Source organism: Propithecus coquereli, unplaced genomic scaffold, assembly GCF_000956105.1.
Source record: "Propithecus coquereli isolate 6110/MARCELLA unplaced genomic scaffold, Pcoq_1.0 Scaffold262, whole genome shotgun sequence".
Lineage (NCBI taxonomy): Eukaryota > Metazoa > Chordata > Mammalia > Primates > Indriidae > Propithecus > Propithecus coquereli.
The window spans coordinates 2,126,201-2,147,308 of NW_012148197.1; the positions used below are offsets into that span (position 1 = coordinate 2,126,201).

Below are 21,108 nucleotides of genomic sequence, written 5' to 3' on the forward strand. Positions count from 1 at the left end.
AAAAAATCAAACAACCCCATCAACAAATGGGCAAAGGAAATGAACAAACTTTTCAAAACAAGACAGAATAATGGCCAAACATACAAAAAAATGCTCGACATCTCTAATCATCAGAGAAATGCAAATCAAGACCACAATGAGATATCACCTAACCCCAGTGAGACTGACCTCTAGCAAAAAATCCCAAAACAACAAATGTTCCATCTATTTCAATGCTGTAGTTTTTCACAGCATCTATGTGCTTAACCATTTTAACAGATATTTGTTGAGTAATGACTATATGTCAGGCCTTGGGTTCCAGAGTCACAAAGCAGTTCTCACCTCTCTGGGCACAGCTTTGCTTCCATGTGGACCTGCCCTTCCTATCACGGCCTGTCCCATCTACCCACGTTCCAGCCAAGTTCAAATGCTCTCTTCTGTGACACCATTCCTGCCTTTCCCTAATCAGAAATCATGTCTCTTTCTACTGGGTTCTTGAGGCTTTGTTTATATTTCTACTGAGGGACCTGCTTTATTCCACTTCATAATGTTTATGTGTGTACACAACTATCCCCCCATTGGTCAGCTCCTGGGTGATAAAACCATGCACCTTTTGCTATTCTGGATGCCTTGTATTATCCCTAATCCTCGCAATGACCTGAAAAGTAAGTATTGCCCCACTTCACAGACACGGAAATTGAGAATCAGTGAGGGCTGGTCCAAGGACTGTCAGCTATTAAATGGAAGGGTTGGAATATGGACCAAGCTCATCTCAGTTCACAATCTGTTGTCCTTTCACATCATGCTGCCCAGAGAGGATGCTGAAAGACGAATTTAAAATAAAGGCAATGGTAAAACAATGTAACGCTTGAAGGCCTCTATATTTACACATAGAAGGAGCAATAGATGTCGTCTCCAGGTTTAGAGTCGCATTTCTTACTTCCTATTATGTCAGTCCCATGAGAATGACATGGTCCTTCCAACTGAGAGATGAGACAATAAAGATGTAACAATAGTTATTCTACAATTGTCAAGGCAATCTGTCCAACTTGGCAGGAACGTGGTAAATATGAGAAGAAACGGTACCCCAGAGGGGTTTGTATATTCAAGTAATCTATATGTGAAAACATTAAAGTCAAATTCATTAATGCCATATCTTTGGTTTTGTATAGCTCAGAATTTCTAAAAAGTTCTCAAGGGCAAAATGATAATATGCAGACAAAGGTTACATGTCTATTAGGGTAACAATATTTTTATTGTTAACTTAGTATACTATGTATAGGGTACCCACATAAATATCAATTCAAATAATAGAAGTTACATGCTCTGATACATTAGCTCTGACATGCCACATTGTGTGATTTTAAACAAAACTGGTGACTCTTATAATGAAGAGCTAACATTTATAGACAGCCTATTATGTGCCTAGCAATCAGATACTTTAAATTCGTGATCAAATGTCATCATCCTAAATAGCTGTATGAGGTGGACAGTACTATTGTCTCCATTTTACAGATGAAAAAAACGAGGCTTTGTAAAGCTCACACCATTAGCTAAAGTAGCACACCTGGTAAAGAGGAAGTGAGTCTCAAGCCCAGACCTGCCTGACTCCAGGGCCTCAGTTGTAACCAACACCCCCAAAGTACCTAACACCGGTCCATTGCTTCCTGAGGTATGTCCTGAAACTCACCATGATGTCAACTGCAGTGAATACGTAATCAGCCTACAGTGATGCTGCTAAGTAAATGTGAAGTATTACTTCATATCTTGCTATTTTATCTCCAAAATGTTTTCAGCTCAATGAACTTACATCACAAATTTACTTCAATTTGATCTCGTATAATGTATCTAGTTGTTATCAATCTATCCTGCCATGAGAAATCTTGCTTTTTCCTGTTTTCTCCTACAGGATTTGGGAGAGTGGGGGAGGGAGGGCATGGGGAAACTGTTAAGGAGAAATCTTTATTTATCTGATCAATTTATTTAGAGAAAAGGGCTATAATAGTGACAATAGCTACTGTTTACCAAAACCTAGCACGTCTGCACGTCACAGACATTGCCTGTAGTCTTTAAAAACATTCCGTATCTCCATTTAATAAGAAAGAAAATGGAAGCAAATGCCTGCCGCCACCCAGTACTGTTTCTGTCCAAGCCTTCTCTAAGACACAGGAAGTCTCTGCACCCTCAAGACAAAATAATTCAAAGAAGCTCCTATAATCAGCGGCCATCTCGTGCCATAGCTTATATAGACACAGATTATATGGCACAAGATGCCATTGACACATGGATTCAAAAAGATCAGCAAAGCATCTCCTAACTCATTAAGTGGCTTTCTGGTTTCTTAAAGGTCTTGATGATCCCCTGCTAAATAGACTCATAAGTGGCTTTTCAAAACTGCAGCAAAACCTCTTGGAAACCATCTAAGCCAATGTACTCATTTTGCAGCAGAGACATCAGGGGCCCAGAGAGGTAACATGATGTGTCCAAAATGACAACAAGTAAGGGAAGAAGCCGGGCCAGGACTTCTGCTCTGTTTGACTTCTCTACCCTGGGCCTGCCATTCTGCCAAGGAAGGGAATGTGTGCAGGGAGGATAATAGTCCATGTATAGACATCTCAGAACAAACCAAAAAATCACTATGCAGCCCAGCCCGGGACCCCATTCCCACTGGAGTCTGCCTGCCATGCAGAAGCCCAAGACATTGTCCATGTTACTGGCCCAGCCCTCACAGGTGGCTGTGGAAGATGCCAAGTGACAGCCACTGTCCCAACACCTGCTACCCTCCAGAGACGGGGAGAGGAGAAAGGCAGGCATGGCTGGGCTGACCTCGGAATCAGGAATCTGACGTGGGTATCGGAAGCTGACCCTGACTAAGGTAAAAAGGAAATGCTTGAGAACGGTTTTTGTTGACATTGCACCTTCATCGATCATCCAGTTTTTAAGATATTTCTGCCTTACACACATCCTCAGTTGGGAGTGGCGTGGCAGAGGGGAGATGGAACCTGGAGCCATGCAGATGTGGGTTTGAACTTGATCTGCAGAAGGGTGTGTCATTTCATCTCATCTCTCTAACCCTCCCTCTTACCAACTATAAAATGATAGTAATATTGAAGACACTAGAAATTATAGTAAAAGATTAAAAACTCATAGACATTTTCTGTGTATATGCGTGCGTGTGTGTGTATCTGTGAGACAGAGCGGGGGGAGAGAGGGAGAGGGGGAGAGAGAGGGAGAGATGATTAAAACACGGTGGACTTCAAATAAATGGGAGCTGTCACCACTACCACTCTGCATTTGCTTTACCCCTTTTCTTACATATGTATACTATTTAGTACAAATCTAACTCATTATTGCTAACTTAATGTCATTTCCGAAAACACATTAATAACCCAGGAGAAAGTAATAAAAGCTCTTTAAACAAGCAATTTTTTTTCAACATCATCATAAAATGCTGTTCACCCAATACAATCTATGATGTTCAAGCCACTGTTCCTGCAAAATTACTCATTCCTCCCTAAGCTGCTTGGAAGCCGTCTGCATCACTCCTTGACAGTGTGTGGCAGCCTTTTCCAGACAGTATAAAGGAACAGTTGGAAGTCCAGGCCACACTGAACAGACCCCAGGGAGAGCCCTTTAATACCATTATTCGCTGATTTTTATTACCCAAAGAGGGTAACATACCTCTTTAGTTTTTACCTTTCTTTTTGCTAACTTATATTCTACTAGATAGGCTCAGTTTTTATCAATCATCCAGCAACTTTATTAAAATCTCAACATATAATTAAACATTTCATCTTGTCATTTTCTGCAAAACTCAAATGTTATTTCTCAAAGCAATCTCTCTCCTGGTGAAACAGGCAATATTAAAAAGAAATTTGCAAACATTCCATTTTCTCTAAATAATAAATTGCAAGTCAAAAATCAAGTGAAGAGGGAAACCTATGGTCTGAAAGCAACCCAAGTTGCAGACATCAGCCAAACACGACGCACAGATCTCATTTGGAGTCTGATTCAGGCCGATGGGTAACGTTTCTTAATGGGATAACTAAAGAACTGTAAAAATGGAGTAGACAGCTGATGACAACAATGAATTTTGGTCATTTTTTTTTTTAGATGTGACAATGTGGTGATGTTTTTTCCAAAGAGGTTCTTATCTTTTAGAGATTAAACAATACAACATTCACAGGTAAAACACTATACAGTCTGAGACCTGCTTCAGAAAAATCTGGATGGAGGTGGGGCTGGCAGACATCAGGGGGCAGACATGAAGCAAGACTGGCCACAGGTGATCGCGGCTGAAGCTCAGTGATGGGAGCACGAAGCTTCAATGCACTATTCTCTCCATTTTCACAATTTTCGTAATTGTCCATTTAAAAAAAAAAAGTTACAAAAGTGAATAAAACTTGACAAAACCAAACCAAACGCACACAAAAGCATATTATGAATATCATTATTGCATCGGGATGAAAACGAGAGAGAGAGAGAGAGAGAGAGAGAGAGAGTATGTGTGTGTATTTACCTGGAAGACTCACTTAAAGTATTAAATAACGTTCAAAGATCTTAAAAAATTTTAAAAAAAGAAATTTAATAAAACTTTGACATTTAAACTAACACTAATGTTACCTGAAATTCCAAAGTCATCACTCACCTTTTTCAAAGCACAAGCCTTTATTACTCTTTCATATCGTTCCTTTTCATATTTCTTCCCAAATAAAATATTACTCCTCACAGTTCCTGAAAACACCCAGGGCTGCTGAGAAACATAGGCGATTCTTCCATGCACGCTGACCAGCCCCTGACTTGGCGGCAGCTCCCCAAGCACAGCACTTAACAGCGATGACTGAAAGAGACGGTAAAAAACACATGTGCACTCAACACTCAGGACAGAATAAGTCGCCACAATACAGCCTTGCCCACCCCTGGGGGTTGGATAAACTTAAACTTTCTTTCACTTAAAATAGGATAAAGTACAGCACTGAAAGTTGTAATAAAAAACTGGAAAAAGCACTACTGGTCAATGCATAAAGACTTAAAAGGAATATTCACAAAATGGAACTTAACAATCTACTGTGTCTGCCCAGATGACTTTCCTCCAAATGAAATGGTATATGGAACAAAGAGTACTTAAGAATGTTTATAGCAACTGAGTAGCACGGCATGATATAGTTTTCACATATTTTGATATTGAATGCAGTTGTTCCAGCATCAAGGTATCCTTTACTTGACAATGTACTTGGTTCCAGAAAAGTTACGTGTAAATAATATATCCTGTGCACTGGGAAAGACTTTTATTTAAAGGAACCCTAGGACCATGTGCCTGGAGAGCAAAATTCAATCATAAAGGAAATAATCACCCTATCAGTGACACATTCTATATTTAGGTTTTTGTATTAGGTTGTTTAGGAAAGCACGAGACTAAGTGTGCAGGCACATTTCCTTCAAATCCTTTACAACACACAGATGTGATGGGTCTGTGCCTACCACTGTCAACCTTACAACACTGAACTGAAATCATCTGTTTGCGTTTCGGTCTCACCCCAGAAACTAGCAGGTTCTGGAAGGCAGTGGCATCTGGGTCTTGCCTATATTTGTATCTTTTGCCCCAACACAGGGCCACACACCTGGCTGCATATTTACTAAATGTGCATTGATGAGACTTGGAGAAGTTACATGAAGAAATGAGCCCTCACAACTTCCTAATGTCCTGTAGCACCGAGGGTCCACTCTAACAAAAGGAAGTCCCCAAGCACCACATGTACTCACCATCAAACTGGTATTACCTGATCAACATCTAAGTGCACACATAAGAATAACATGTATTGGATGTTGGGCGCGGGGGGGGGAGGGGACGGGCATATGCACAAACAATGAGTGTGATGCGCACCTCTGGGGGAATGGACACACTTGAAGCTCGGACTTGGGGAAGAGGGAAGGTAAGGGCATCATACGTAACCTAATCATCTGTACCCCCATAACATGCTGAAATTAAAAAAAAAAAATTAAAAAAAAAAAAAAGGAAGTCCCCACTTTCTCAGCCATTCCACCCTGAATAGGAGTCATATAAATAATTTCTTTCACTGAGATGTAAACCTCCAGACAAGGAGTTCCCAATTGTGCAATTTGAAATGCAAAGGGAAATACAAGTAGCGCTACACAGATTTATTTGGCCAGTTCACTTTCTTGCAAAACTAATGTTCTGTGGAACACAATGAGAAATGCTGTCCCAGGTTTACCCAGCCCAACATTGTGTTACACATAGCTTTGGGCTCAACCCCAAGAATTTAATGCCAGACGTGGTGCTGCGTCCAGCTGCCAAAGAGCATTATAACTTACCTTTCCTGCTCCCACGGGTCCAATCACAGCTAACAATTCACCAGGTCTGACGGTAAAAGAAAGGCCTTGTAGGGTTGGGGTTTCTGATGCCTACAAATTAAAGTTTACAAAAATGTGCCCATATCAATAAAGTAACACAAGTCACTTCAAAAAGTGAAGGATGTAATAGTTATTGTATATGAACATAACCCAAACCTTTCACCTTTTCATCCAATCATATTCCTTTGTGGGGTTTGAAGCAGTTTGGTAACTTTAGTATTTAAGTAAGGCCCATTCCCTTTCATCAGATTTTCATATGAACATAACTACAGACATCTATAGAATTCATGTAGTAAAAAATAACAAGTCAAGCTTCTTGAAATGAAAGCTTCTTGGCTCACATCAACTTACTAAAATAATACTGTTTATATAATATTCACTTTGGGAGGTTTCCATTATGACCCTTGGTTTTAATCTTCTATTTCATCGACCTCCACAAGGTGGCAGCATAAGTACACAGTATGCCCAGCCCTTGACTTAAAAAAGCTTTTGAAACCACCCATCTCTCCAATTTCCATTTGATAAAGAATAAATCTCAGTAACACTCAGTCAGGAAGAAGGCATGTCACTCTCGGCAAATGAACTTCTACAAATGATGGTCAATGCTGTGACCGTGGCTCTAGTTTCACAAAAAAAAAAAATGGGTAACAAAGAAATTAAGTATAAAGTCATGGGTTAAAGTGATTAAGTCTCAGTGTTATACCTGCAGCATGCACTACCTTGGGTAGACAGGGACAACACAGTATTTCCACTATGAACACCGTGGCCGTACGCACTACAGCACACACTCCAACGCAAGGAGGCGGGCAGGACAAAGTACTCATTATGCTATCAGCAATCATATTCCTGAATAATCTATAAACTCTAAGATAAAGAGACTTAAGAGTATATGGATGTGTTTGCCTACATTAAATGTCAAGAAAATGCTCAGTAACTGCTGATGTTAAAACTATGTCATTTAATAGTTCAATTTATTCTTTTTTTTTTTTTTTGAGACAGAGTCTCACTTTGTTGCCCTGGCTAGAGTGAGTGCCGTGGCATCAGCCCAGCTCACAGCAACCTCAAACTCCTGGGCTCAAGCAATCCTACTGCCTCAGCCTCCCAAGCAGCTGGGACCACAGGCATGTGCCACCATGCCCGGCCAATTTTTTCTATATATTTTTAGCTGTCCAATTAATTTCTTTCTATTTTTGGTAGAGACGGGGTCTCGCTCTTGCCCAGGCTGGTCTCGAACTCCTGAGCTCAAACAATCCGCCCGCCTCGGCCTCCCAGAGAGCTAGGATTACAGGCGTGAGCCACCGCGCCCGGCCTCAATTTATTCTTTAAGAGAGAGAACCAAACTTGCTGCTTCATCATAGAACTTCCAAAGCATTAGAAAATCAACTGAGAGGATTAAACTGTGTTGAGGGAGAGAGAATTCAGCAGAGCATGGTAAACAAAAATGAGAAGGTTTCCTCTTCCTATTCAGTGACAGTCAGTACTTTGAATTATCTATCTTTTTAAAAAGGCAAAACTCAGATGGTATAAATAAGGAGAAGGATGGTTTTAAACTGAGAATATAAAACCTCAATAGTAGTAATCGTCACCTGTGAGGACTTTTGTCCAAACCCAGATATCAACACTGTCAGACAAAAGTTGACAATAACTATTGAAAATAAACAGAGTTGCTACTGGAGGATTAATTCTTTCCTCCCATAGTTATGATCTCCATGTGAATTTCCCATGGTGTGGATCTGAGAGTCTTCACCATGCATTTCTGGTGGCTGAGGATCTAGCAAATTTATTTAAGCCCCAAACTCATTTTGAAAGAACCCTCTTAAGGGGTCTAGTGTTCTGCACAACATGCTTTAGGAAATGCTCTTCAATATCACAGAAAAATGATCAAATCAAAGGCAATGCAGCCTCCCAAACTCTAGAAAAGGATTCTTAATCTGGAGTCCCTCAAGGGCAGGACACCCCTGGGATGACGGAAGGAGGGAGCAGAGTGAAGCCGACCCATTGACAATCGCAGGAAGCTGAGGTGACCCAGTCCAGGCAGACCTTTAACTTTCTGGACATGCACTCAAAAAACTCCACATCTGGAGTGGGCACGAGTGATTAGTAATATGCCCAAAAGACTCAAGGCACAGAGGAAGAAAAAAAGGTCTACATAACCTTCAAAATGAAAAATTTCTCTGGAAATAATTGGATGGTCACATACTAAAACAATCACAATTATTTTTACAAATGGTCACATATCAAAATGTGTATATATATAAACTAACACCTTATAAATGTATCTCGTACCACACTATGAAATGGTCCCATAACAAAACAATCATAATTGCTTTCAATCGCAAATAAACTAGCCCCATATTGTATAGGAATTACAAAAACTACTCAGAAGAAGCTGGATTTTTTTTTTTTTTTTTTGAGACAGAGTCTCACTCCATCGCCCTGAGTAGAGTGCCGTAGCGTCAGCCTAGCTCACAGCAACCTCAAACTTCTGGGCTCAAGCGATCCTCCTGCCTCAGCCTCCCAAGTAGCAGGAACTACAGGCGCTTGCCACCATGCCCGGCTAATTTTTCTATTTTTAGTAGGGACGGGGTCTTGCTCTTGCTCAGGCTTGTCTCGAACTCCTGACCTCAAGCAATCCTCCCACCTCGGCCTCCCAAGAGTGCTAGGATTACAGGTGTGAGCCACCACGCCCCGCCAGACACTGGATTTTGATAGGTGAGATACTTTTTTTTTTAAGTTTTTCTACTCCTTCCTACCTGCCAAACAGGTATTTCAGATTTTAATACTTTTTATTCAGTTTTCACTGCAAGAAAGTGGGCCACTACAAAAGCCACCTTGCCATCACAGCCTGCAGTTTCTGGTGAGGAGGTTCCTCCCACATCGGGAGGCTACGGACCCTGCACTGCTCTACTGTAACCAGAAGCGGGAGCATTCGGACTCTCGAGAGGTTCAACCCCCTCCCTCCCAGGCTCCCAGACACCGATGAAAGCCTTGACTGAGCCCCGACTCTGGGCCAGCCACTGTGGGCCAGACACTGTGGTAAGACTTGGAGATAACAGCAATAAACAAAGCAGATGAAAATCCTTGCCCCCAAGGAGTTGAGAGGCTCCCACAAGGTCACAAATTTTACAACTTAAGAGACTGAGCCCAAGTCCATTCGTTTTATAAGTGAGACCCAGGTTAGTGAGACCTTCCTTCAAACACCTGTCTGACTGTCCAGCAGGGCTGCTGCTGGGGTCTGTGTCTTCCTCCTAACTCCTGGTTCTATCTCCAAAACCCCCAGTGTCTGAGCCCCTCTGTCCACACACGCACCCTCTCCCCAACCATGACCTCACCAGACTTGACCTCGTGATCCCCCAGCGTAAGGCATAATCTCCCACGGACAAGGCCGGGGCTGTCCTACAATGCAAGCTGTAAAAGCAGTCTAAGAACACAGTAAGTTCTTAGAAGAACGAAACAGCCCATTTTACAACGTTGCAGAGTTTGCTACCAAAGAAATTTTGTAATGAGTCCTACGAAGTGTGTGTTATCTACCTCAGTGCTTCCCCTCATTCAACAGCATTCACCTAGAGTGTGTTTTTGACCACGGAATGCTAGTGTGACTTTCCATCAGTGCTTGAAGTGCAGTAGGGTGGGACACGCCAAGCCAGTAGGGAGAAACTGGCAGGGCGGGTAACGCACCTTGTGCGAGTTTCCACGTGCACAAGGTGCAATAAACGAAGTGGTTTTATGTGCGTGGGAACACATGATTGTTTGGGTGGTAGAGATGGCAAGCATCACAACAGAACTGGGTGAGCACGACACACGTAGCACAGCACTTAGAGAGACAGGCCTGTAAGGAAAGGAAGAGTCTAGAGAGATTAAACATTTATAGCAGCATAGGAGAAGGGGGCAGCTATGGAGCTGGGAGGGAGAGCTGCTCGACAGCCTAAAGCCTCTCCGCTCCTGAAAACTGCACTTCAACTTGAGGTCAGGGACAGCCAGCACCTCAAGAGGGGAGAAGCTGGTCCCACCAGCACGGCCCATCTGCATCAGGCAGCCTAAGCTGTCCCAGCGCCCTCGGAACAGCCTCTCGCTCTGTAGTCCCAACTGCCTCTGGCAGCCAGGCCCCTGGGTTCTGCTCCTGGCAGGCCCCCTGGGCGACAGCACCTCGCGCCCTACAGCTGGGCCAGCTTCCTGCCACGGCCAAGCTCAGGGCGCCCCCACCCCCACCGCCACTGCTTGCCTTTGTGCCCTTTCTTTCAACCTTACGTGAAGAACTGCCTGCACGAGATTCCCTCTCCTGTGCTGTGTGCTCGCTTTTCCAGACTAAGCCAGGCTGAAACGGGAGGATTTGCAGAGCACCCGGGACTCAGGGGAGGACGGCGCTGGAGCCGTGTGCACAGAAGGGGAGGCACTGAGTCTGCGAGTCTGCACACGTCTCCAGGGTGGTCCCTGCTCCTTTTCCTGTCTGCCTGGCTGTCCGAAGTAAACCAAGTGTTGGAAAATCCTTGTGGCCGTGACAGTTCTGCCTGTCTGCTTGCAACCCCGTGAATCCCTTCAGTCAGGAACCCACGGAGCTTACTGCGCTGGCCGGCTGCCCCATGCCTGGGCCGCCGCCAAAACAGCTGGCGCCACCCAGACGCTTCCAATAGGGGAACCCCCACCCCAACCCCAACCCCACGGCAGAATTCCAAATCACGGGCTTTTCTCGCTATGTAATAAGATGATCTGAAAACATTAAGGTAAAAATACACACTGATACCCCAAAGCGTCTGTACTAATTTATAACGTATCTTGTTCGTTAGCCATTCCACACTGCAACCCTGGTTTGTCGTGTCCCATCCAAACTTTACAAATATCTAAACCTCCATTTAGCTCAAAATGAGACACTTTGAAATTTTTTTTGAAAATGACATAAAGCACCTGTCAAACACCATAGTCCGATTTTATACCTGCTTTCTATTAATTGCAAATGTTACTCCCGATGTTCAGAATTTTTATAACAAAACTTTCAGTGAATGAAAAAGTCACATTTTATATCATGTGTAAAATCTAAAAATTCTCTATTAAATCAATGGTACCCATTTTCTTTCAGCAGTAATGATCTTGTAATGGTGGATATATTACCTTATCCCAAAAAGCAGTAAAATCTTCTATGTGTACTATCCTTTTACCATCCGACACCAGCTGAGGGTTGCGCTGTGATATCTGGTCAAGTAACAGAAAGCTCTAAAATAAAAAAGAAAGGAAAAACACTGATTGTTTAAATTGCAAAAACAACAGCACAAAAATCATTATTTCCACGGAATTTGCTATATAAAACTTTATATGGCCCACAGACCATTTTATCAACTGTAATTTTTTTTTTTTTTGAGACAAGGGCTCACTCTGTTACCCAAGCTGGAGTACAGTGGCACAATCATAGCTCACTGCAACCCCAAACTCCTGGATTCAAGTGATCCTCCCTCCTTGGCCTCCTGAATATTTAGAACTATAGGAGCATGCCACCACATGTGGCTAAGTTTTTAAACAATTTTTTGTAGAGACGGAGGTCTCGCTAGGTAGCTTAGGCTGGTCTCAAACTCCTGGCGTCAAGCGATCCTCCTGCCTTAGCCTTCCAAAATGCTGGGATTAGAGGCATGAGCCATACCGTCCAGCCCAACTGTGTTTAAAGTATTGGTTCAAATCAGGAAATGCTATGTATTTAATAAATAAATTTATGAAGAGTTCATAGCCATGAGGCAACTGTCTAATATTTTTCAACAAGCATACTGTTTCCTTCCAAAAGAGAATATATTGCTCCAAAGTCGAACACATACAGAACCTGGACATTTGTACTGCTTTACTTTAGTGTTACTAACAGTAAACATGGAGTTGGTACGAAATGACCCAATAAATATTTGCTGAATCCTCACCATGTGCCAACCACCATGCTCGACGCTAGGAACGTGAGGAAGAAAGCCATTCCCAGGCCTTCTGGAATCGGGCTGGCCCAGAAAGGCAGGCAGGGAACATGAGGCCAATGGCAGAGACTCAGAAGGACAGCCCTAGCTCTGGCCTCTGACCTTTCTCCTCCGAAGTGCATGTCAAATCAACGTATCAAACTTGTTGTGTTAACGATCACTTAAGTTATAGTTCTATTAGAACATGTGGAGAAAGGCAATGTAAAAAAAAAAAAGGAGTTTGTTTTTTTATAAGTTATAGCTCTAAAAAAGAAATGCTCTTCTTAGATTAAGTTTCTCTTAAAAAATATTTTATAAGCATTGCATGTACTCACCATCAAATTGGTACTAACTGATCAACACTTATGTGCACGTATAGTAGTAACATTCATTGGGTGTCAGGCAGGTGTGGGGGAGGGAAGACGGGTATATTCACACCTAATGGGTGCAGTGTGCATTGTCTAGGGGATGGACACGCTTGTAGCTCTGACTCGGGCAGGACAAAGGCAATATACATAACCTAAACATTTGTACCCCCATTATATTCTGAAATTTAAGAAAAAAAGGATACACGGTGACTATGAAAGACAAAATTATATAGCTAAGTGCGTGTAATAAATACAGTTAAGGCCTAGATTCCACTAAGAAAAGCTATAGTGAGTAATTGTGAATTAGGTTTATCTGAGTCGCTGCTTTTTTCACTACCTATTTGTCTTGAATTGAAATCAGATGAGAGAAGTAAAATCTAAACTGATGGACAAAAATATATTTTATAAGCATCTTTTCACAGTCACTTATCTGTGGCAGCGAATGCCCTGTCCCTGACAGCAGGGATGGCCATATCTTCCCCTTCTTGCTATTTTCCACACTAGATAGCAGCTATTCGATGTAATTTAACTGTATAAGACAAAGTCCTGTTAACCATTACAAATCTAAGCTAACAATATATGGGAAACCTCCCTATTGCTCCTCAAATGTTAGACATAATTTAATGAGAAGAGCTACAGGGGCTCAGAAATTTATGAATTGTCAACCCAGATTACACCCACCTGCCCCCCAAAAATTTTGATTGTGTGGAAGAAACAACATTGGCTGTCGTCAAAATCTGTTCTCAATCTTCTGTGGTTAACAACACCCCTGCGCCCCCACCCCCAATTTCTAGCTGGTACTGGGCGGCATAGAACGGGAACCATGCTTCCCAGCCTCCTGTGCAGCTAGGTGTGGCCATGTGACTCAAGCTCAGGTCAATGGAAAGTGACAACACCCAGGAACCTTCTCCCACCACATTGCTCGGGCCTCGGAAGCTGCCGTCCTGGTAAAGACCATGCTCAGTGGAATACAAAGAAAAAGAGTCTGGATCTCAAATGCTAAGGAGCATCACACCAGCCATGGAACTTGTAATGAGGTGAACTCTTTCCGCCCCCCATGCTATGTTTTCAACGTGTCCCCTCCAAAATCCAGGTGCTGAAACTTAATGGCCAATGTGATTGATGGTTTTAAAAGGAGGAGTCTTTAAGAGGTGATTAGATCATGAGGACTGATTGAAGGACCTTATAAAAGAGGCTTCATGCAGCATCCAGCCCCCACCTTCTGCCATGTGCAGACACAGCCTTCCTCCCTTCCAAAGGATGCAGCCACAAGGCGCCATCAAGGAAGCAGAGAGTAGCCCTCGCTAGACAACCACCCTGCCGGCACCTTGATCTGGGATATCTTGGCCTCCAGAACAGTGAGAAATACATTTTTGCAGTGTTTTGTTATATAGCAGTACAAACAGACAAGACAACCCCCAAAAGGTAAATTCCTAAACCTGGTACCTTAAAATATGACTTTAGTTGGAAGGAGGACCGTTGCAGATGTAATTAATTAAGATGAAGTCATGCTGGATTACGGTGGGTCCTAAATCCAACATGACTGCTGTCCTTGTAAGAAGAGAAGAGAGAGGCCGAGACGGAAACACAGGCAGAAATCAACAAGTGAGGATGGAGACAGACTGGAGGGATGCAGCCGCAAGCCAAGGATGCCAAGGACTGCCGGCAACCCCCGGGAGCTAGAAGAGGTGAGGAAGGATCCCCCCTTACAGGTTTCAGAAGGCGCCTGCCCCTGCTGACACCCTAACTTCAGACTTTAGCCCCCAGAGAGATTGAACTGCTGCTGTTTTAAGCCGTCACGTTTATGGTACTTTCTTAGAGCAGCCCTAGCAAACTCACACAGAACCTTACACAGATTTTTGCCTGAGAGGAAAATAAACTACCTGGTGTGAATGGCTGTGCCAGGGGTATTCTAGAAACCACAGGCAACAGAAATAAGCATGTGAACGTGTTTGAGAAAGAGAATGCAACACTTAAGTCATCTACTACTCTAAAAATTGTAAACAGCCTTTAAGTCTTTAACATTCCTAACTATCACTCCTTAGAGCTATGAATTTGATTGTATGTTACACTTCAAAAGAACACTGGTAAAAGCTGAAAATGAAAACTTTCTTCTGTGCAGGAAAAGGACAGTACAGTCCCGTGCATTTCTCTCAAAGACCCAGCAAGCATAAGCCGCCATCTGCTTACCCACTCTCTCACCATACATCCAGCAGCCTTACTGAGAACTACTTATGGTCGGGCACTATTATTTCTATGTGCACAAGCCCGTGCCCAGCAAGGAGACAAGGTGACACAGACGCTGGCCTGTGGACTCCACTGCAGGCTCAGCCACAGCATCTGTGACCTCTCTCTCCACGCCTCACCCAAAGTCAACCAGGAATCAATTTTAGCCCATTCTATCACAATTCACCATTCCTTTTAAAATGATCCAAATTCAGAAGCTCACTGACTAACAATCATCTGGAACACTGATATAATTTTTTCGCTGGTCTCTTCTATACTGCCGGGTTCGTTCTTTTGTGCTCCCCAAAACCATCGAACTGATCCCAAGTGTCACTCCCTAAGGATCTTCTTAAAGTACCTCTGATTAAGTACACCATGCCTCAAACCCTTCAGTGACCCATCAGCACCTATATCCACACTCCAAAGTGGCCTTCCCCTTGAAACCCTGAGTACTTAATCCTACCCATGCTTTTGGACGGTGGTCCCCAACCCCTGGGCTGCGGACCGGTACCACGGTCTATGGCCTGTTAGGAACAGGCCACACAGCAGCAGGTGAGCGGCTGGCAAGCATCTGCATTTGCAGCTGCTCCCCATCACTCGCATCGCCGCCTGAGCTCCACCTCCTGTCAGATCAGCAGTGGCATCAGATTCTCATAGGAGCATGAACCCTACTGTACACTGTGCATGTGAAGGATCTAGGTTGCACACTCCTTATGAGAATTTGTCTAAAACCATCCCTCCCACCCCCACTCCAGTCCACAGAAAAACTGTCTTCCACGAAACTGGTCCTGGGTGCCAAAAATGTTGGGGATCACTGCTTTAGGGCCCAGCTAAAATGCTAATCCTGCTGGGAACCACTGCAGGACGGCTGCAGCTGGGACTGATGCTAAATTACATGGAGGGTAGAGATGTGCCCCTCAGCAACTTACAAACACATTCACTCACCCGCCCACATGAACATGTCCCCACTCCAACACCAGGCTGCACAGAGTCGGCTCTTCCCAGATACATGCTACAGGAATAAACAGACTATATGGTTGGCTTAAACTATTAGCTACATCACTGAGGTCTTACACAGTGTAAGTTAGCACAGCAAGAAGCAAATGGTTTTATATGTTCTAAGTCTGATCTAGACAGAATAGAATTCCGATATTAGCTTAAGCGAATTACCAAAAGATCATCCAATATTTCGTGAGCACATGTTAGAATAGAAATTCTCTCCCTCCAAAAAGAAAAAGTATGCACAAAACAAGGAAGTAAATCTATTGAGCACTTCTCTATAAACAATAGGTCTAAGTGTATAAAGAAGTTATAATCATTCAGTGGCTAAATGAGACTCCATTCAACACACGAACAGCTTGTAAAGGTGCCAGACGTGCTGGTTGGATTCTTCTGTAGTACTCGGGCTGATGAAAATGCTGAAATTAAATTGCCATTACAAGGAAGTGTATCCCCACAACAGGTCATGCAGGGAAGTATCAGGCTTCAGAACTCAAGCCAAAAAGACTGACTGCAGAGCAGAGGATAGGCAAAAACCTAAGCAGCTTTGTGAACAATATAACCCCAGAGACACGTTTTACTGGATGTGGAAGTCGCTGAACCCTTCAGTGCTTTGACATTAAGACAAGATCTTTTATAATCCTATTGGACTTGCTCAATGCCAAGACCTTTCCTTACTAAGAAAAAAATAGAGGGAACTTCTTGAGCCTATAAACTTCACAATAAATCCTTCATTTTCTGTACATGAAAAAAAGAAATTGAAAAGTATGTGTGAAAAAGAAGATACTTCATTGCAAAGCCCACGTGTGGGTTTGCCCTGTGCATATATTCCAAGGCACCATCTCAAAGGTGGAAAGGTGCAGTGGGTTTTCTACCTAGGGCTCCCAAAATGATCTTACTAGAAATCATCCAAGAGGGCCCAATCTAGTGAGTCCCAGGCTGCACAGGACAGGGGTGCGTCAACTTTTAAGAACACAATGTTTTCTAAACTCAATATGGCTACCAGGCTTCCAGCTCACCTACGGTAGCGACTCAGCTAGTTCTGATAACCTGATCAGTACAACTGGCTGACCTATGCGTCCTCTCCTGCTGCCACTGTCACTTTCTAACTGATTACTAGCACATCCACCTGAGAGGCAAAGAACGGAGGAGAAGTAAACATCAGATCAGATAATCACATTCATTACCTATTACCTCTGTTTGATAAATAGGAAAGGAGGCTGAATCAGGCAGATCCCGTCAGTGGGTCTTAGAGCAAACACTTGGATATTTCTAAAGAATTTCAGACTTCAAAACCAAATCCATCCTCAAATCTGGTCCTCTTCTAGTATTCTATATTTCAGTGACACCAGGTGATTTTGCAGCCAAAATCACCAAAGCAGCTGTCAGATCTGTCCAAGTCTCTCTACTTGGTCCTAGTCCAAATCACATCATCTTCTTCTGGACTAATTACTGCATCAGCTTCTTGATGCATTTCCCTGTATTTACCCTGGACCCTCCACTCCCACCCCTCCAACCCATTCCCCAGGCTGCAGCCAAGGTGAGCTCTGAAAAAACTAAAATCCTTAATACCATCCGCTAGGTCCTGTACAGAGGACCAGGCCTCTAGCACTCTCTACTCTTTAGCCTCAGGCATTTTTGGGTAGTCCTGGGTCTCCTTGTGCACTATGAACTAGTGTCACATAATTACCCGCATGGACATGCAAAGCATCAGCCTCCTACCACCCCCAGCCCATCTGCCTGCCCCCAGCCCCCTCCAACACCACCCAGGTAATTCTTCAGGCTACTTCTTGAGCCTTCACAGGAAACACTACCTCCACTGTGGCATGAGCATCTCTACCAACCCACCTCAATGCACCTTGGACTTTGCCATCCAAGGACAATGACACATAAATGTACATCAATGCTGAGTTTAATTTAATTATATATTACCTCTACCCACACACACACACACACACACTTGATGACATATAAATTCCCAGTGGTAAGGACTTCTACGCACTTGTTTACCATTGCATATAAGCACCTCTCAGAGTGCCGGACTTAAGGCAGATACTCAATTATTAAATGGAATAAATAATCGAGTGAATGAATAAATTCCAAATTTGCCCCCCGCCAAAGCCTCACATAGACCATAAGAGATATTTGTTTTCTTCCTCTCAATTGATTTTAGTCTTCAGTGATCCTGATGTCTTTTCTATTTGCGAAACACATTTGGACCTCATGGGGTCTTTTCCCCCCAACAACTGGGGCAATGTTTCCAAATGTGGCATATTTTCAGGTACATGAGGACATTTCCTAAAGATGTAGATACCTTGGGCCCGAGCCCCAACACCTAGTGAAGCAGAATCTCCAAGGTGCAACAATTTAGTTTTAATAAGCACCTCAGGTGATTCTTACGAACCAGGGGACAAAACTTTTAAATGGGTCATATTATAGGGTTTAAAAAAAGTTGAAGATCTAAAAGAAGAAAAAAATAGTCCAACAATTAGTTCGACACCGCCAGGAAGCAGTTTGTCACACTAACACCAGCACTTTCTAATCACTCTCATACTCTGCCATTTTTGCTTCTTTTCTGAAAATCACTTCTGCTGAACAGACATCTGAATTCCTAGGCTCACCTCCCTACCGGAAGCATCTGCCCAAATCAAAGATGTGTCCTTTAGCAGGACACAGACAAAGTTAACCCCTGGAAAATGCGAAGTATTCAGCAGGTCACGATTTTTATTTCACTGCATGCACACATCCATCTACACGGAAGGGAATTTCAAGCCTTAGATATGGTTCGGTCACATTTTGGTGGAAATTTAAAAATCCTAAAGATTTCTGCCTATCCAAATATTTGACCACAATTCCCTGAGAACCTTCTGTAGGATACCTCTCGTGCCACAATCACTGATGTGTGACAAAATCCATCAGAGGATCAAAGTTATCACCTTCCACTAAAACAATGCTCATATTTAGACATTTGCAGAATCCCACAGACATGGTGACGCTGGAAGTTTACTTTACTTGTACATTTTCTGAGCATCTGCTATCTGTAAGGAATACAAAGTAAGACTTTCTATTCATCTACATGGCCCAGAAAGCCCACTGTCTTCACAGCCCAGGAGCTAGGCCAGCAGAGTCTATATTAATGCCAGGCATAGTCCCTCTCTTTGGAGAGCAGGTCCACCAAGCCCAATCAGATTTGATACACACAGATGGACACACAGAACAAGGGGAAGACTCAGACTCAGTTCCCCTCTGGACAAGACCCAGCTCCCCTAGGTTGAAAGCCCCGCCAAGTCCCGGTGTTCCAGGGATGCCCAGCTCGAATCTGCTCCATCACTTGGCCTTTTCCTGGCTTGTGGTACAGGACGGTCAGCCCTGGGTCTCTGTTGGGTCCCCGCCCTTTCTTGTGACTGCTGTTGTGTCAATGCAGTATTTGGTGCCCACGACACATCGGTGAAGCTGAGTTGCACGGTACCAGCCTTGTGCAGCAGGAATGAAAGTACTGAGCAGATCGTGGGAGCTGGCCAAAGGGCTCAGAAGCATTTGCTTAAATCAAGCACAAAAGGGAAGAAACCCCAGGGTGAAGATCCAAAAGTGAGGATGAATGCGGCACAGACAAGTGCCCCCGCCAGGTACAGGGTCGTGTGCTGGGAAACACCCATGTGGCCAGGTGAGCCTTAAACTCAGGAGTTCAAAAATTTGAGTCCATAGGAAACAGAGAACCCTTAAACATTTTTGGAATAAGACGAGATGATTAAAATAACACTTAAGGAAAATATTCCACATGTTTGAATAGGGACTAAGGCAGCAGTATTAGAAACCAGGGCTCTGAGCAAATTCCTAGTTCTACCATTTGCAAGCTACATGAAGATGGGCAAACTAGTTAACCTATTACAGGAGGCTGTTTCCTCCTCTGTAAAGTGGGTATGTTTATCTCATTCAATTGTTGTCAGGGTTAAATGAGATAACATGTCAAGACTGCCAAGAGCCCTGGGCCACAGACACGCTGGAAGCCGCTATCAAAGCAAGTGGCAGCAACAACAAATTCACAGCAGCACGATGTATCTGTGAAGCTACCGTTCAACGAACCTGTAGTGTGTGCTGAGAATGACGCCATAGCCACAGTACATTTCCAATTGCTTTCTCTCGAGATGCAAAAGCTCCATAAAATGTGTTTCACTGAACTGCATGGACCATCTTTAACGATGCTGCTCAATGCCACTGTCAACATGATAAACTCAGGGCAGCAGAACTGTCCCGTATGACTGCTCTGTTTTATAGGTGATTTCTTTTATAACACAGAAATCTCATCATAAAAAAATCTCAGCCTTTATGACAAGGCCAGAAAACAAAAAATCCCATCCACTGCCAGCTAAGTTCATTGGAGTCTCTCCTTGGGCATCCATCTCAAGTGAGAACCGGGAATAAAACAAAGGAGATGTTTTTAATGCCTGGACACCCACATCCTTGCCAGGCCGCTCAGAGCCAATTCATAATTTAAGACGTATTCGTGAACACACAAATACTTGAGCACATACTATGTGCTAAGCCCTCATCTTGGAGATACAAGTCATGTGCCCCCTAGCAAGTTAGACACGGCTAACAGGTGACAGTGGGTATGGTGATGCTGTGGTGTGAATGTGTGTGCCCCTTCCAAATTCACAGGTTGGAACTTAAACCCTGATGTCAGGGTACTAAGAGGCGGTGCCTTCAGGAGGTGATCAGGCCATGAGGGTTGTGCCCTCACGAACGGGATCAGTGCCCTTATAAAAGGCTGGAGGGAGCTGGCCAGGCCATTTTTGCCCTTCTGTCCATCTGCCATGTGAGGACACAGCATCCAAGGCACCAGCTTGGAAGCAGAGAGCAGCTCTCACCAGGGAACAATGGCAGGGCCTTGATCCCGGACTTCCTAGCCTCCAAAACTGTGAGAGAGAAGTTTCCACTACTTACAAATTACCCAGTCTCAGGTATTTTCTTTTAGCAGCAAAGGAACCAAGACAATGGAAATGAACAAATTAGAAAGGAAAAGGCCTGTGAGAGAAAGGTTCCTTGACACTAAGAAAAAGTAAAAAGAGGACAGGAAGAAAAGGCAGCGGTCCAAAAGGCATATCCAGAAATTAACATGGAAATATCTACGGAGTAAGGAAGTCATTTTTAAAGAGGGATAACTAAATGCAGCCAAGGCCATTCTTCCTGCCCACAGAGCAAGCGACCTTCCAGCAAGCGCTTTCCTTCCCAGCCCAAAGAGG

General features: G+C 43.5%; 1 protein-coding gene across 1 annotated transcript in view; it reads right to left on the minus strand.

The window, feature by feature from the left end:
• The window catches only part of ABCC4 (ATP-binding cassette, sub-family C (CFTR/MRP), member 4), a 244,430-nt gene that overhangs the window by 144,853 nt on the left and 78,469 nt on the right, over positions 1–21,108 (minus strand). Inside the window, exons 9-11 of the mRNA XM_012647333.1 lie at positions 11,458–11,559; positions 6,313–6,402; positions 4,628–4,819 (exon numbers count right to left, since the gene is read on the minus strand). Coding sequence (XP_012502787.1) covers positions 4,628–4,819; positions 6,313–6,402; positions 11,458–11,559 — 384 coding nt within the window. The remainder of the gene's footprint in view (positions 1–4,627; positions 4,820–6,312; positions 6,403–11,457; positions 11,560–21,108) is intronic.